The sequence below is a fragment of the Opisthocomus hoazin genome, chromosome 8 (assembly GCF_030867145.1).
Source record: "Opisthocomus hoazin isolate bOpiHoa1 chromosome 8, bOpiHoa1.hap1, whole genome shotgun sequence".
NCBI classification, from domain to species: Eukaryota; Metazoa; Chordata; class Aves; order Opisthocomiformes; family Opisthocomidae; genus Opisthocomus; species Opisthocomus hoazin.
Genome location: NC_134421.1, coordinates 58,569,947 through 58,588,552, shown reverse-complemented (window position 1 = coordinate 58,588,552; position 18,606 = coordinate 58,569,947). Strand labels below are relative to the sequence as shown.

The 18,606-nt window shown below is 37.1% G+C and overlaps 1 protein-coding gene across 1 annotated transcript in view; it reads right to left on the bottom strand.

Annotated features, from left to right (window-relative positions):
• Positions 1 to 18,606, bottom strand: part of COG5 (component of oligomeric golgi complex 5) — a 193,519-nt gene that overhangs the window by 38,638 nt on the left and 136,275 nt on the right. The window contains exons 11-14 of the mRNA XM_075429285.1: positions 9,558 to 9,639; positions 7,272 to 7,476; positions 5,959 to 6,120; positions 4,491 to 4,590 (exon numbers count right to left, since the gene is read on the bottom strand). Of these exons, the coding sequence (XP_075285400.1) occupies positions 4,491 to 4,590; positions 5,959 to 6,120; positions 7,272 to 7,476; positions 9,558 to 9,639 (549 nt within the window). The remainder of the gene's footprint in view (positions 1 to 4,490; positions 4,591 to 5,958; positions 6,121 to 7,271; positions 7,477 to 9,557; positions 9,640 to 18,606) is intronic.

Sequence of the window (18,606 nt, the reverse complement as noted above, 5' to 3'; positions counted from 1 at the left end):
AACTAGTAGAGGTCTCCAGGTTCAAAAAGTAGGAGAATCGCATCTTCTCTAAACAATTGCGTTTTTATGTTCACAGCACAACACATTTCATCTACGTGCACTTGGTGGGTGTGTTAGTGTGTTTCAGTCCACCCACACGCCAAGCTGAACAGAAATAGCACAAAAGTAAGAGAACATACAGTACTTACATTTCCACTCACAATATAGGAGGTAACTTAAATCATCACTCTAAAAGCAGAACGAATGCAACAAAGAGCCCAACAATAAATATTGTTTGGAATAGTCTTGTGCTAGGAAGCGAATAGACTAGATGACCAAACAGGGCTCTTCCATCTTCAGTCTCTATAAGGACAAGGGATCTTGCAATTTATTTTTCTGCTTGTTGGCAAAAGTACACATCTTGTACATTTTCAGAGCTTTTAACCCTCAGTGTTTCATGAGTTCTCTCCGCAAGACATCTAGTTCTAAGTATCAGTAAAAGAAACAGCTCTATCAACAGGCAAACCAAAACATAGTGCTTGCCGAGTTGCAACAAAGAGATTTTGAATTATGAGAGAAATCACAACATTTTAAGTACATTTAAAATTCAGCTCAGTAAATAACAACATTGCAGGTAATCAATTGGGGAAATACAGTTTTGTCTCACTTCCAATCAGCAGGTGACTATAATTTTCATTTTTATATAAATAAATGAGAAATCTGATTTAAAGTAGCATAGGAACAAAAAATCAAGCATGAATTTAAAATACTTCTGCAATCAACTGGGCATCTTTTCCAAAAACAGACAGTCAAAACCTGTTCACCTTTTCTTACGGAAGATGACTGCAGAGTATCACTGTAAAGCAGCGGTCTTCGGAGTGGGGTGCATGCACCACAGGGATTATGTAAGAGAATCCACTGTGGTGCAGAAGAAAATATCAGAACTTCAGTAGTCCATGTATATAATTATAAATAAATAGATATAGATATAGATGATATAGATATAGATATAGATATAATGGGGGTGTATGCTCAAAAAGTTTTTACTGATAGGGATGCATGACCAAAAGAGTTTAGAGACCACTGCCCTAGAGTATCCTGCCATGCAATTACTGCTGCCATGTCAAAGGCATCTAATGAAGATGTTGGCGAGATGTAAGCTCCCCTTTACATCTCTTCCCAGTTAGCAGTTGTTCAAATGGGTGAAAACTCTAGGAGGTAGATTTGTGAGCTCCTATCTTTTGTCAAGCAAAAAAACTCGCAAAATTACTCAACTTTTTCTTTGTTTTCAGGAAATGCAACTTACTGGTTTCTCAAGAATCTCTTCCCTCCACAGTACTTATTGTCAGCGTTTGATGAAAAAGCTAGCTTTCCTTATGTGGCCAGTTAAACAAGAGCCCATCATGTTATATCCGTCAATCGAGACAGGTAACTTAAGGTATTTGCAAATGGAAATAGAGACCCCTCTGGAAAACTCTTAAACCAAGGAGAGAAGTGAGTGTTCTTTTTCACCCAGGCTACCTTACTTGTACGAAAAAGTGGCTAGTGAACAAAATTTGGCTCAGTAAGCAACCATTATGTTAAAAAGTAAGCAATGGATTACAATGTGCAAATGCAGAAGAGGAAAATTTTGCTCTTGTCCAAAACACGATGATCGGATTTGTTAATCTCTCTTCCAATCTGGAGTGAGAAGGATGTAGAAATAGTGACTAAACAGAAATCTCGCAGTGTCTGTGATCATTATGAAGATGTTTGGGCTGCCTGATTCAAGGAAATTGTGCATAAGAAGGGACAAAATAATAATGGCACAAAGAAAATATACCAAGCACCCTTCCTCAGCATCACCTAACAAAACACAGGATGGCTGACGAAGTAGAAAGGTAATACTCCTATGTTAACAGAAATATTTTTTCAAATTTAGTGCAATGCATAGTTATCCCTTCAAACTCTGTATAGTAAGAACATCTGCAATTACACTGAGTGAAATTCGCACAATAATTCTGAATGTTTCATGGTATACACCAACCACATCCAGCATCAGCATGGGGTTAGCTAAAGGTTCACCCAACAGCGGAATATATCTGCCTACTGCTCACAGAGGGTTATCTGAAACCGTTTGAACTGGTTAATACAAGAATAGCTGTCAGGCAACAGCTAGTTCTTGGTGTGGGGAAAGCTGAAAACCAGAAGCCAGGAGCGTATGGAGTCACAAGTAACACAAACAAATGTTTTGGACTCACAGGAAGAGGCCATTTTTTCTTACTTGTTTTTGCTTTAGTACTATATGCATAGATGGCTAGATTCTGCTTTTACTCAAAGGTAAAATCTTCGAGTCTTGAATAACATTTTTCTTGTTATTTATCCTATCTGAAGCTAACTGGAGAAACAGCAACAAAATCTGAGTGATTTGCAATCCGTTTTTTTGGGAAATTGAATAAATAAGAACCCTGACATCGGAAGATCCCAACATTTTTGGACTGCACATTTCAGTTTTTCAAATCTACCTGCAATATTATAATAACATTTAAAAAACCAAAACATTCTAATGACTCTTGAAACCCCCCCCATTTCCCTTCACACAAATCTGAGATTCTTTTGTTTACTTTTAATTTGGAAGAGAACTCAATTGTGAATTCCTCCAGGAAATTAAATTTCCATCTTTAGCACTGCTCTACTACAGCTATCACAAATGAAGCATCTGAGTGGAAATTTCACATGGTCACTCTTCTCAGCTTTAGAAAGATACCATTGGAAGCTGGATGGCAAGACTGAATGAAGACTGCATTCTTGGCTACACCACTAAAACATAATGAAACTGTGCTGTCTGACAAAGCTCCTGTTCTACACATGGTACACATTCCAGGCTCAATCTGTCTGCCTAAAAATAGGTACCAGAAAAAGATAAGATGTTCTAGATTACATCCACAGAGCTGGCAAGCATGTCACAGGACAAGTGGGAGAGCCATGCGCTTCTGGAGAGGCAGCTGGAGGCTAGGCATCACATTTTAGTGCTTTAGAGGTGGCACTATACACATACACCTATGCCTTGGAAATTGCCTCGAGCCTTCCAATTTTTCATTTTGTAACGTGTTATCAGTAAGGAAAGGAAAAAAAAAGGAAAAAAATGTAGGTGTGAGATACATAGTTGATACTGTTTTAAAATTTGCAGGTATATTCTTAAAGGACATTCATGTTCACTCTGCCAGTTTGACTAATCCTGTCACTTAGTTTTTCAAAGTTTCAGGTTTTATTTTCAGTTGTCAAATTCAAGAAGTTCAAGGGCGCAGACTCCCTCCTTACTCCTACATTCTTTTAGTTTAAGGTCAGCTAATAAAAAGCCAAAAATCATATACTTGTCAGCTTATTTCTACATATCCTGTTTTTCAGATTTTCTGAAGAATTTGCCAGCTGGCTGATCACAAAATGCTGTATGCTTTCAAACAAGACACTGGCCACATTAAAACTGTAACAGAGACGCTGAGCACAAGAGACCCTGGTGCTTTCACAGTTACAGCTGATGTCTTTTCTTTCCAGTAGAATGCCACTATTTGACACTACTCTCCACGATAAATAGAGAAACAAGTGTAACGTTTTTTGCTCACGATGACTCTCGCAACCTACTAAAAATTCTGATTTCTTTCATGAGCATATTTCAGTCTGAAATTATGAAGCCATGATTTGGCATCTTTAAAGGAAGACCCAACTTAAGAACTCTGCTCTAAATATATAGCAAAGTAATGTAAACACATATTTTTATTTTAAATATTCTTTATGGCCTTCACGACTGCTTCACCTACATTCCTCTTCCATAAACTAGTTTGCAAACTTCCAATACAATTCATCCAACAGAGGTGGAAAACAAGGTACCTGTTATTGACTTTCAATTTTTTTAAAGCTATTCTGAGACAGCAGGTGTCTAAAAGGTAAACAGAATCCTTACTAACTTAATTGCTGTAATGTTTTGTAGCCAATTGTTACCAAAAATTGTTAGCAAGTATCTCTCTTTAAATGAACCATATAACAAAAAAATGTCACAGGAGTCTGAGTTTGCTTTCAGAATTAATGTTGTTTAAGCGAAAATCTTGTTTACAAATAAAACTAGTTAGTAATTTCTTCTGGGTCTGCATATTGCAAAATATAATTTTCATCTCTTCATAAGAAAAGCATTAAAATTTCAGCAAAAGACTTCAAGAAAAAATTGTTGATCTTAAAAATTATTTTTTCATATGACGACAACATGCACCATACTAACCATTGGCTTTCTGGGGATCCTTACCCCATCCCCTATTCAGTTTAACACTAGACAAGAGTGCATGGCAAATGACTGGAAGCATTTGACAAATGTAAACCAATCAAGGGTCAGTCAAATATATGCCAAATAATAAATCTTTGGAAAAAATGCCTTTTTTTTTTGTCTATCTAGATTGCTTTACTGCTATATTGTAAATCTACAAAAAACAGAATATTGTACATAAAAACCCACAAGTTTTTAGAAACCTAAAATTACTTACAAGCTGCTCAGACTTTACACCGTAGAGATGAATGGTCTTTGCCACATTTTTTGCCACAGCTAAACTCAGGTCTGGATCAACAGCAGCCACATTCAGCTCACTGGAAGCAAAGGTTATAAATCTTATTTAACAACTCAATAGTGGTGTATTTAATTGATACGGAATCAACTATGAATACGTAGTTGGATTGGCCTGTCAATTTAGAGAGAGTAATACATACAACCAAGTCTTTCTAAGTACCGTAATTCAGTTTACAACTTAAGAAGTCATTTGGGAATTTTATGTGCAGTGTTCCTATTGTAGCAAAAATGAGCGAAGTTTAGGAATGACATTTCAGTATGAAATCACTATTAGTAAGCCATTCAAAAATATTGACTGCAATTAACTACATTCAAGCTTTGGCAGCAGCCTTCAAACATTACAGGTGAATACACAGTCATTCAACTCTGGAATTACATGAGCTGTGCAGAAATACCCAGGGGACGCCTTAGCTTGACACAACTAATAAGCTGTGTTTTAGGCAATCCTTTACAGTAACAGAGGCCCCAAAGGAATGACAGGGAACAAACGGAAGAAGGAATAGACTTCTAAATCACTTCCAGCATTTCTTGTTCACGGAACACCTCAGATCTCCATCGTCTGGGTTTGCATTCATAAATGCTCTACTGAAAACAGACAAGCACAAGGACCATCGTGCTGCCAGTGATGAGACCAACCTCTCCGAAGAACTGCAGAGACACTAGGCACCCTGACATACGAACAATCTCCTCCGAGAACTCTGCAAGGCCCCAGATATCATTAACTAAAGGTCATTCTGGAAAACTCAGCTGAAATTTCATCATTTTCATGTCACTTTCCCTTCCCCTCCGCAAGGAGCATATAACCACCCCAACAGACATGTTCTGAGCAACTCCCAGACACAAGCACAGTGTCAGTATTTAATATTACACACACACACTCACATACACATACTATGAATACTGCCCATCATTTTCAGACTGTATTAAACAGAGTAGTCCTTACCAAAACCTTAAGAGGGAAAATACACCACTGGTAATTTAAGCATCTCATTTTACAAATTCTACATGGAATAGTCATCTTTATCTACTATCTTGCTGTTTCACTCTAACGGAATATTTACATCAGGTATTATCACCTGCAGCCAAGCAACTATCATCTGCCCTTTGGCACCGTAAGAATAATTAAGATAACAGACATTTACAGTATGTGTAAACTTTCTCTTCCTAATGTTTTATAAGCTTAATCAATAAAACTTAAATTAAAATTTCAGTTACTCCAGAAAAACAAAATACAGAAGATAAAACCTGACTTAATTTTCACATTAACCAGTTTTATAATTAAAGAGTAATCAACCTTTTACAGTTAAGGAAGTCTCCCTTCTAAAATTGTAACTTACGAGAAAAAACATGTTGAAGATTACATTTTGCAATGTATTATATGCACATACCTGGCTATAGTTTTAATGATGCTGTCCAGCTCGTCAGAAGAAGGAGGATTACGACCTCCAGGAGGAAAGACAAGATTGATGGGGTCAAAGAGTCGAGATAAGGATTTTGACAAATAAGCAGCTTCATATTGTTGCAGTGAATCTTTCAAGGCCTTTTCTGGACTGTGGGTATAGGACAAAATTATTACATTTTAAATTAAAATACACAATAGCATTGAATCTTTCCAGACCATTCAAGCTTCACAGTACTGAACTTATTTTTAATTCCTGCTCTTTAAACATATACACTTGAAAAGATTTTAATGATGTACAACTCCTCACTTTTCACTTCAACCATGTAACTAGTCAGGGAGCCATTCTGTGTAGTTCAATACAGTTCTTAGCACTTTCTGTAAGACCTAGGTAGAATCCCTAATTCAAGGTGTTCTTGAGACAAACAGTGCTAAAAAAAATACGTAAAAAATGAGCAAAATATCCAGAACTGCAATGAAAGACCTTTTCGTATTTACATATTGCATTAGAAGATAGCTTGTACTCAATGATATATTAAAAAAAAATTATCTCCTGGTATACGGAGATGTGTATAGAAAGCTTCAAATAGAAAGACTCTTCTTAAATTTACCTATAATAAGCTTCAGCTTTTAGTATTTCTCTTTGTGAAAATAAGTAAGCAGTAGCTCTCTCAGACATTCTACCTCATTGTCAGAAGTTTGGTGAACTTTTTACTTTGTTTCCACTGAAGTTAGTGATAAGCCTCCCACTGACTGCTCAGGAACATATTTAAGCCCATACAAACCTCACGTAAAATCATCATTTTATCTTATGTAATCCTAGAAGTCCTAATAGACTTCATAAGCCTGTTTGTTTGATCTTTCTGATATCTACCACTTGGATCATGTTTATTCTATGAAGTATAAACATAAAAACTGTGAATCATAACAAACTGAGCATTTGTCACACTCCAGTGACTGCGGTATCATTAAGAGAAAGCTACTGCTGTAATCGCAACTCACATAAAATTGAATTTTCATCATTCTGCTTTTTTTTTCCACCCAAAGAGACATAAAGATAAAACTAGTTCCAAAGACAGAGACTTTGTGAAAGACAAGGCAAACCGACATGGTTAATTATATAAATGAATGAAAATCCTGTAGCTCTAAGATAATATTAAAGCAGTAACTGCAAGAGGAAAAAAAGCCTTTAAAATTTTCCCAATCTGACAATTTGAATAACACCAAGTTCTTAATAATATTCTGTTTTCTTGCAGGGTACAAAGCTTTACATTTTATTGCCTTAGAGTTCATAATACATACTCATAATCTTGGTTTTTTTGCATGAATATGTCCTGTGTATCTTCTTCCATTTGTTGTAGTTCAGCAAAGATATCAGTAGTTCCACTTGTGTTAAAATTCCTCTGAATATTTTGACTATACTGTTGCAGGCGCTTCCACAAGTCATTATAAAGCCTCAGTAATTTAGGGTATTCTCCTTCAAAAGCTTGTTTCAAAAACATAGAGGCTGCAAAATAAAGGAGTAAGCAATATACATTGCTAAGTTCAAACTAATTTTTTGTTTCATATAAACAACTTATATCCTTGCATTTATATCAATGAATGATATACAATGTTATCCTACCTTTAATATAAAAAAATGTAATATTTATCATTCATTTCAAAGTGACATGAGCTATCACATTAAATACAAAGGTACATACCTAAAGCACCCATTTAAAACAAAGACAACTTCTATGAGCCAAAGGCTTAAGAAATCTGATGAGGGAAGCATATGCTTTTACACATACTTCTTGAAACAAAGTATCTGAAATGCAATTGCTAAACCTGTCGAATAAAGAATGACAAAGGCAGCAGACAAATCAGCCTTGAGAGGCTTGCCACAAGCAACAGGAAATGAAACAAATGTACAACTGTTTTAGCAAGTGATGTTAATCTGGATCTAACATCACTCTTACTTTATGGATTTCCCATTACAACAGGAGATTAACACTGTTCCATTCATTTGTAGGTTTTTCAAGTTCCAGACATCTGCGCCATTTCACTCAGCCTATCCTTTAAATTCAAACATATTCCAATTTTGAATACTGGAGGATTCACATTTATTATCAAACACAGAGTTATTTTAGGTCACAACGCTATGTTTATAGACTGTCTCAATGACGCAAAAGCAGATCATGATCTATTATCAAACTCTCTAAATTGTCATGAATTCCTTTTTTACACTATTTTTCTGACATCGCCAAGTCTTCCTCTGATCTATATGATCCAGAGGTATGTGACTGATGTCAGTGGAGTCCACCACTTAGAATTTATATGTTAAAAATGAACATTCTCATACAGATATGTGAAAAAGTCTACTCGCTGTAAGCAGTTTCCCCAAAACTCCACTGTAGCAAAGTAAAAACATCACAGTTCAAAAACCCAACTGCTCCCTCTAAATGTTTATATAAAAAAGATTGAACAGCATAAGTAATAAAATATTTTTTAATAGCTGTCAAAGTACTGCTGACAAAATGTAAGAGTTCCCTTACTTCTGAAATGTTGATTGATCCCATTCACTAATGTTACAAATTTACAATCTTAAAACCGAGTGCTGAAAACAGGTAGCGCATGTTCGGTTTGAACATATGAGATTCCAGGTATGTACATACTGCTGTCAAAGTCATGTATAAGGCAAACAGTAAAATTAATATGTTTTAACACAAGATGAACACATCATTTTCTTTTGGGATCATCTAGTTACTTAGCAACCACTGAACATGAATCAACCAGCTAGTTCCTCAGAATTGTATTGCTGCTATAAAGTCTGGAAGGGCCAAATTTTGAAAGGCCAATGCAATAGCTGAAATCACAAAGATAAATGCGAATCTTACGCGCTTTATCTGTATGTGCAAAAGATTAACTTTATACATTGTATACAAACATGAAAGATATATTTATGAAAGCACCAAACTCACCTATGATCCAATTGTATGTTGCATTAGCATGTACTGGTAATAGTACTGTCTTGTGTTTATACATGATTTTAATATCCCTTGATTATATCTGCTATTTATGTATTACATAAGTACAGAATATTGCATATAGTCAGAACATCAGCCATTTATCTATATTTAGACAAGACACAATTTTGAAGAAACTCAACTCCTATTTATACAGGTATCCAAAAAACGGCTAAAATCAGATTTTTACAACTAATCGGTGTTTAACAAGAAAAGACTGTAAGAACCACTCTTTAGAATCAAATTACTATTTTTGAATTTGGCAAACTCACTTACTTTGGAAAGTATAATGTACGATTCCAAACATCATTGCCTCCACATACAGTTGCAAAAATACGTTTTTGTTATTAGATAACGACTACTTAATAAAGCAGAAAGTATTTCTTTCTGAAAATTCAACCATAGTTTAGGAGAATCACCCTGTTTGGTTACAATACCAAGAATTTTTAAATTCACAGACCCCACACTGTGTGAACCACTGGTATAGTTTTAGTAGAGGAGATAATGAGCAAAAGGCTTCTTGAAATGAGAGATTCAAACGAACTACAGAACACATTACAAATCATTTATACTGAATACTTACAGTCTGTTGCTGACTGAAACTGAGAGGAAAGTGTCTGAGTTACTGCAGTCCAAAATTTGTACAGAATATCAGACTGGCCATCCTGATAGCAAGGGACAAAAGAAATATAAGTTTCAAAAGATACTCTGTTCAAACAATCTTAAACAACGCAAATGCTCCAGTTAAAGCTGTTCTACCACCACGGAGAATGAAAAGTAAATGAAGTCTGGGAAGTTTTCCTCAAGTTTAAAGCTAGAAAAATATTGGAGAAAATAAAAAGAAAAGCTGCAGTCTTCTCTCAAACGGAATATTTTCCTTCCAGTCTGAGAGAAACACTCCCAGCTCTCTAGAGGCATGAGTGCAGACCGAAGCAGTACAGCTCAGGAGCTGTGTTAGAAAATCTCTTTGCTTTGCAGTGACCTCCTCACTCCATGGGGGTTCTCATGCTGGCTACATCCCAGCAATTACTGTTACTGCCATTACAACACGCTTGGAAACACTGAGCAGGGACCAACACCAGCGCATGCTGCTCTGCTTCATGCAGAATGGTTTCCTGTTTCTAAAAACAGAAAACACATGAAAATACAGTGAACCTCACAGCTGACTCTTCACCACTCCATGTCAACAGGGCTTGCTGTCAGAAGCAGAAACAAGGTACTGTGTTCTTGCAAAAAGGACATACAAGACATAGCAGGCTGTGACCTTACTCCCCCCAATGTCGTGCACTTACGCTCAAGCATTAAAGCATGAGTCTGTTTTCTCTCTTTTGCTTTCTTCCTGTCCGTGCATTTGAGGCAGAAAAAACTAGAAGAGACGGCGATGGGTATCCTGCCCTGTCCACCAGTATCTGTACTTGAAAGGCCGTCCAGTGTTCTCAAGGGAAAAGGAAGCTCACTCTGGATAGAACAGTTTTCTTCATTGCATGGTATACACGCAATGTATCAACCCTGCTGTATAAATTAACCAGTTTGACCAAATCACTATAGTAATAATAATCAGCAAACAGTGCTCAGAATGAAAAATTGAAACAGCCAGCAGTGATGACAAATGTCAGTAATTCTAAGGATCTTACACTGGCACTTGGCCGTTTCTTTCCTCTGAAACGGCCAAGGTTTTAAATCAAAGCACAACACTCACAGCTAAAGATGGATTTAAGCAAAGGGCTCAACACTGAAATCGCTGTCAGAGGGATGCATTTTCTCCGCTTTCCTCTTGGCACTGCCAGTGATTTCACTACGAGAAAAACGAAAAAAACTCCAACCAAATAACCCTAGTTCTTGTTACTAACGCAAGCTCTTTTACAGTGTCATTTAAACTTCTGCACTGCCCAGCACCACAAAAAGGAGATTAGCTATCAAATACAAAGGTCCAGCTACTCCAAACTGAATTACTACTTAAGATGACAAAGGAAGAAAGAATGCACTCCATTTACTTGCATTTTCAATAACATGCAAAGCAATGAAGGTGTTTAGAATGTCATCTATTAGCAGGGTACCACTGTATCCTGCTTCAATATCTATCTGGTCATCACAAGACTGCAAATTCAAGCTCGAGTTTCAGTTCCAAAACTATCATCTTAAAGAACTGATAGAAAACCTGAATATCAGTCAAAGGCACACTGAGACATCTAAAAACAAACCAAAAAAAATCTGGATTATCAGACAGAACGCTTTCACAAATTCTGAGTTTAGATGAGGAATTCATCCAACCCTATCCCTTACCTCTAAAGATATTAAAAGAAAAATAAAATTTGTGGGTGATGTGTTCAGAACTGAGAGAGAACATCTTTTATGCTGTTGGACTCATGCTTGTAAAATGTATGAGAATTAATATAGAAAACTAAAATAAGCTAGGATGATGGGATCTCATTTATGACTGCTTGAGGACACTGACGGATCTACAAACTGAAGTAACCTATTTTATAGCTATGTTTGTATTTTCTGTAAAATTGTGCTTGATTTTCATAAATGAACAAGTAAAATTACAATACTAGACAATGATACAGAAGGTGCACCGCATAAAGTATCTTTCATTTTTTTGTAAATTTATTACAATAGCATAAATGTAAAATTACTCAGTCCTTCACTTCCCAGTTTCACATTTAAAGCACAAAAATTACTATAAAACAAACGGCCTTTCAAATCAACTATAGAGTAAATTAATTAGCTTTCATATTCTCTATCCCTACCTGGAACAATGTTTGTCTATTCAGCATGGTAACTCAATTCAATTTCTAAATAATCTAATGGAGGTGGAAAAATACTTACACAGCACCTTCAAACAACCTTTTTTTCATTACTGTAATCACCATCTACACCTCTGTCACAGTGTCAGCGGAAAATGCAATGATTAAAGGGTCTTGAAAACCCACTTGCATGTAGTCCCTCCACGTTGACATTTCTGTCTTAATTGTCAGATTCATCATGGTGACAAATAACTATAACATACATGTGATGACATTTAATGTTTTTGTGAAAACACGTAACTTTTAAATGTAACTATATATACTCACATATTACATAAAGTCAGACATATATACATATGCACTCATGTAAACATTCACATAGTAGCAATAGCTGTATCAACTAAGCATCTGCCCATTAGCTTGTGTCTAATGACCTGGGCAAATGGTGTTCATTAACTGTACCAGAATTTTACAGTGAAGAAGGACCTCAAGTCTTGGCCAACCAACTGTATTATGTATGAGGAGAAACAGAGGTGAAAAGTCATACAGAAAATTCAAACATTTCATACTGATCGACTACTCAGTCAAAAATGTTTAGGGGAAAAAAAATGATTAATGCCTCAGTTTTGGACCAGCTAAAACCACTGTCTACAGAGTCATTGCTGGTTGCTCCTGTAATGTAAGATATAATATTTCACTTTGTCCAGTGTTGAGATGCAGTCACTCTGGAGGTGAAATATAGCTGCGGATTAATAGCACACAGAAGACCACGTAAGAGTTTGTGGCAGGAACTAGAGAATACTGTTGCCTACGCATACATCAGGGGGTATTTAAGTGGGCGGACTGTAGCTACCAAAACTGGAATAAAGCAAGGCATTAGCACTAGATGCTCCTGCTGGAGTAAAAAGTGCCATATGCAATCATGAGCATCCAGAAACCATTCATTTTTTTTGTTTAAACCTGTAAGTTCTTTTGCTTACATATTAAGTCAATATATTATTTTCTTAAGTACTTTTAAGTATCTCACTGCTTATTTTTTAAATAATGTATTCTAACAGAGATTAATTCTATGCCTGTAGATCACAATGGAAATGATAATTTAACTATTTAAAATATGATGTGCAATTCAATTTTACAATAATCAATACTGGAAAATTACACAAAAAAGAGTAGCAAAAGGAGTGTTTTTCTCCAGCGTAGCAGGAAATTAAAGGAATGTCCCTCTCTTTATTCTGGACAACTTCTTGAAGGACTTAAGAAGATAGGCGGGATGAAGGTGGGAGAGGAAAGGGCAGCACTGCTTGCCTGAAATGTACATAGTAAATGTATCAGCTCATCTTATTGTAATGGAAAGCCTTTCCCCACGCTTCATACAGCACTGTGAGCAACACCCCACAGTATCAGAAAGTAACTGCTCTTTTGAGCTTTTCAGAAAATGTCATTTAGCTAAAACTGCATTCTTGTCTTCTTCCCATCTGTAGAGTGTAGGTAACGAATTTAGTCCTCCTCTACATTTCCACCAAATATCCTCACTGGTAGACAATGTATGGGAACATTGGGTACATCCACATTAGGGATTCAGTGTGTAGAAGGGATTCTTTTTGGTGCAAATCTGTCTTGTGTCTATACTTGTTGTCTTGCAGTAAACACTGAGGTGTGCTAGCAGACTAATTTCCACTATTCACAGAATGCACAACCTCATCATTAGCTTATTTTGCAGCATATCATCATATTTTTGTAACAGAACCCACAAGGATGTACTAATATTTTTATCAATTAATATTCTGAGACTTTAAATTGGGAAATCTTCCATTTCTCTTGCTTCTGAAAATGAAATAAAATTGAAACACTAAATTACTTACACCACCTCAAAAAAAACAAAAAAAGAGCTTGCTTTGAAATCGAGTCACAAGCAGATTAACATCTTGTGATACAATCCCTTGTAGCAGGAGCAGCTGACAAGATGAGTAATGAATTGCATCCGATTATCTTTTCAGCTCTGTGGCAATGATTTTCCAACAGCTTCCTATTCCATAACCAACAACACTGGAAAAAGGTCACCATTGTGTCATATTTCCCCCCCCACCAGTGTATGTGTTTAATAACACAGAGAACACATAAACCTTTGGAAGTTAAGAGGTCTGGCTGCATTAGTGTTATCTGGAGCAAAACTGTTTCAGGTGCATGCTGCACAAATGGAAATCCATACACCATTTGAAGTCTCTCAAAATGAAATTATTACACTTTAGCATATAATAGAATGCTATTTCCTCTTTTCATGCAATATGTTCTTTCTTCAACAAAAGAACCTTAACTGTAATTGATGGAACCTAAAACCCAGGAAAGGCAAGATTCAGGTTGACATATATATGTTTTCCCCATTACAGAATACAACTGAATTAAATCTGTGAACATTAATTGCAAGCAACTATAGGACTATAATGGCAAAACAGGATTTTCCCCCCAAACCAGATCCATTTAACTTAGCATTTTTGAAGTGATGGTATTATCTGTTCACAGCTTTATTTTGATCTCACACCAGAGAAAATCTGCACATAAATCACACTTTGCAGCACTAGAAGATGGTTGGGAGGTTAAGATCAGCCACAGAACTGGCTATTTTTTCACAAAAATCTGCTGTGAACATGCTCCTGTACCTAACCTTCACTTACATAAACTAGTAATCTACCAACCCAAACTGGGAATTAAAACACTGTTGCCGCTGTTCTGGTGACCACTTTATCCCCCAGAACTTATACACCTGAGCAGGCATTCAAACGCTTCAGTAGCCCCTGTGCAGCTCCTCAGGCAGTGCAGGATAGCTTACGTCTGCCCTCCTCTTGTCCATTCCCTGTTGTCAGAATTTAACTGAACAACTCCCCAGTAACGTAAACTAGGGAAACCCTCTGCTGTTCTGACCTACTGGACAGCTGGCCAGGACTGGGGGAATAGAAAGATGCTTGGACATGGACTGCATGCACTTCGCTACTTTAAAAAATGCTCTTCCTAGGGAATCCACTTGCTTCTGGGTAGAGCAAAATAGAAAAACACAACAATCAGGTTTCAGTCTGGCCCATCCACTATATTTTTACCCTTTTCCCTACTGTTTAAAAATTCAGTACTCAGTCACACATATTATTCACACAGGAATTACTTGCTCATGGAAATTACACACACAAATCAGACACAATATGTCCAACAGGCTAGACCACAAATGGCAACTAATTTTCTCAACAGTAAGGCTCACTTTATTGTGTACATGAACCGGACAAAGACCATCAGTGAAAGCCATAATTCAACAAAGTTTACCCTTATTAGAATAACAGATGAGGGCAGTCTGACTTCCATGGTATACCTTATTTATGTGAAATTAAGAACATGCTTAAGTGTTTTGCTGAATCAGAGCCATAATCAACAATCAGCAAAAAAATGTGTTCACCTTGTATAATTATTTAGTTTCAACTATTACTATAAAGTTACTACTATCAATAATCTGCACAGACAATAACATTGTGAAACTTCTCCATAATAGAGGGGTTTTCAGATAAAACAGTTAAGAATGCATGATAATACTGCATAATGACACTGCCAGGAGACATTTGGACAGTGCTAGTTCATCGTGCACTCTGTCCGAGCTCACGAAAGCGAAGTCAAACATAGGCTTGTGCATTCTAGGTGGACACGGACTAGCAAACTGTATTTTAAGATAAGGTTCTCTTAAGTAAATCGTTCTGTTGTAAACTAATAAAGTTGAGTCTATCCCAACAATACAAGCATAATAGCTGTGAAAATGTAATATCCTAATGGCAGAAGTTTAACACTTTTACTAGTCTAGGACAGAGAAGGTCTACATTTAGCAGATGCTAAATTCAAAGCTGGCCTTTTAGGCAGAGGTTTTATGCTGCAAGTCAACAGAATCACAGAATGGTTGAGGTTGGAAGGGACCTCTGGAAGTCATCTGGTCCAACTTCCCTGCTTAAGCAAGGCCACCTAGACCAGGCTGCCCAGGACTGTGTCCACGCAGCTTTTGTATACCTCCAAGGATGGAGATTCCACAGCCTCCCTGGGCAACCTGTGCCAGTGCTTGGTCACCCTCACAGCAGAAAGGTGTTTCCTGACGTTCACAAGGAACCTCCCGTGTTTCAGTTTGCGCCTGTTGCCTCTGGTCCTGTCCCTGGGCACCACTGAGAAGAGCCTGGCTCCATCCTCTCTGCACCCTCCCTTCAGGTGTTCATCTACATTGATGAATTCCCCCTGAGCTTTCTCTTCTCCAGACTGAACAGTCCCAGCTCTCTCAGCCTTTCCTCAGAGGAAAGATGCTCCAGTTTCTTCATCTTTGTGGCCCTTCACTGGACTCTTTCCAGTGTGTCCACATCTCTCCTGCACTGAGTAATCCAGAACTCAACACAGTACTCCATGTGTGGTCTCACTGGTGGTGAATAAATGGAAAGATCACCTCCTCAATCTGCTGGCAATACTTTGCCTAATGCATTAGACGACATTATTTGCCGCCTTTGCTGCAAGAACACATTGATGGCTTATGTTCAACTTGATGGCCACCAGGACCCCCAGGTCCTCTTCTCCCAAGCTTCTTTCCAGCTGGGTGGCCCCCAGCACGTGCCGGTTCTTGGAGTTGTTCCTGTCCAGGTGCAGGACTCTGCACTTTTTCTTGCTGAACTTCATGAGGTTCCTGTCAGACCATTTCTCCAGCCTGTTGAGGTCCCTCTGGATGGTAGCACAATCCTCTGGAGCATCAGATACTCCTCCTGGTTTTGTATCCTCAGCAAACTTGCTGAGGGTACACTCTGCCCCATCATCTAGATCATTAATGAAGGTGTTAAACAGGACTGGACCCCGTATTGACCCCTGGGGTATACCACTGGTTACTGGCCTCCATCTAGACTTTGTGCCACTGATCACCACCCTCTGGGCCTGGCCATTCAGCTGGGTCATTCATGAGCGGCCCTATGTTCATAAAAAGCTGAGTTTCAGAACTTCAGAAAAAGGGCTGATATAGCACACAGTGCAACTGCAAGACACTGCAGATTCAACCATCTTCTGTGCAATGACTGGTGGTAAGGAAAGTATTCAGATTTGTATTCTTTTATTGGTATGGAATGGACAGGGGAAAGAAACCATTTATACCTGCATATTAAATTTTTTTTTTTTCAGCAGCCTTTATCTCTTTAGTGCTCTGTATTACAGCATGTACGCAGACTTGTTCATAGTGTGAAGTACCATAAGAGCAAAGATATCTGAAGATCTGTATTCACTGTTACTCTACAATATTAATTCTGCAGCCTGGAAAACTGATTTAAAGTCTCCTCAAACACAAAACCAGAACAGTTTACCTCATTTTTAAAAAACATACCAAACTACTAATAAACTTTGGTATTACTGAAATGAAATCTCTTGAGCTCTGTTCTTAACATAACTGTTTAGTATCTGACATTAAATCTAAATTCAAGGAATGAGAATGAAAGTACCCCCCTTATTCAAGAAGATGCTGAAAAGACATATATTTATTTTTACAAATGTCTCTATTTCCTCCACACTGTAAATTTAGAACTTAATGAGTATAATTTCCCATCTGTGAATTATCATATTTGTGTGCATCTAAAATAGCTATTCTAACATTCAAATAATAAATCTGACCCATTGATTCTAAACTGGCTCCCACTTCATGACAATCACTTCCAACTTATTTTTCCCTGTAGAAATTTTGATACTTTGAGTACAATGTGAAAAACATCTTTATTGTGAAGCCTCTTTGAAATGTAAAACAATATACTGAATATTACCATGCAGCTAGTTGCTGCAGGCTCCTGAAATCAGGCTTTGCATACTAATACATACAGTGTTTTCTATCTGTAATCAAAGGCTCTGCCATAAAGAAATACAGGACTTGAGAATGTTGCTCTAAAAACAGAAGACATTTAAAGGACAGCCTAAGTATTTTTTCCACCAATAAAGCAACAATGCAAATGATTTAACAATTTTGTACCACAAAATCTTATGGGACAGAAATAAGGAAACCTATTTGCACTATTTCTATAGCAACATAATTGCCAAATGTTAGACTGTGAACAAAAAGCCATCATCCTCAGTAGTGCAATTAATCAGTAAAGAAACAGACAAATTCCAAATGTGTTTTCAATAAACCTTTTCTATCATCTCAAACTAGTTGAGATTAAATTTTTAAAAAGAACAGTGCATTTAAATTTCTAATGTTGTCTACATTATACATTGCAGGTGAACAGATGTCAATAAATGACACCACGATTTTAAAAATGACCTTGATTTTTTTGTTTTACTGCAGGGCACAGAAATTCATTACACTCTGTTGATCAGTTTATACCCAAGGTGTAATAGTTTCTAGACTTCCAGCAGTACTGCAACATTTTAAAAAGGTTTCGTAATGCAGCTGACAAAAGAAACAAAGCCTGGTTTTTCAAAAATATAACCTTCTTAACTAGAAAATAAAGTTAAGACTCTCCATTTTCCCATTACTATACTAGAATTCTTAAGTGATTCCTCAGAAAAACTAATTTGTAAGGAACAGAAATACTTAGGTCTTAAACAGTGTCCTATATCTTCAAAACTAGTTAAAACATTAATTAATCCTCTCATATTCCTGCAAGATATGCATCAGCTGCAAGTAACTGAACTTAGTGTTTCCAGCAGCCAGTAAGTACCCAAGGGACCTGACAGTTTTCTTCTATCCAGAGAACTGATTCAGTACGTACAGCAGCAATTCGAATGGTGCTTTCACCTTGACTGCTACATACCCCCTCCAAGGATGAAAGGGTGGTTTGTTACCACGTCCACTCAGACCGTGGTTGTTCAGGTTAGATTGACAAGAGCGATGATAAAATGTGGCACTTC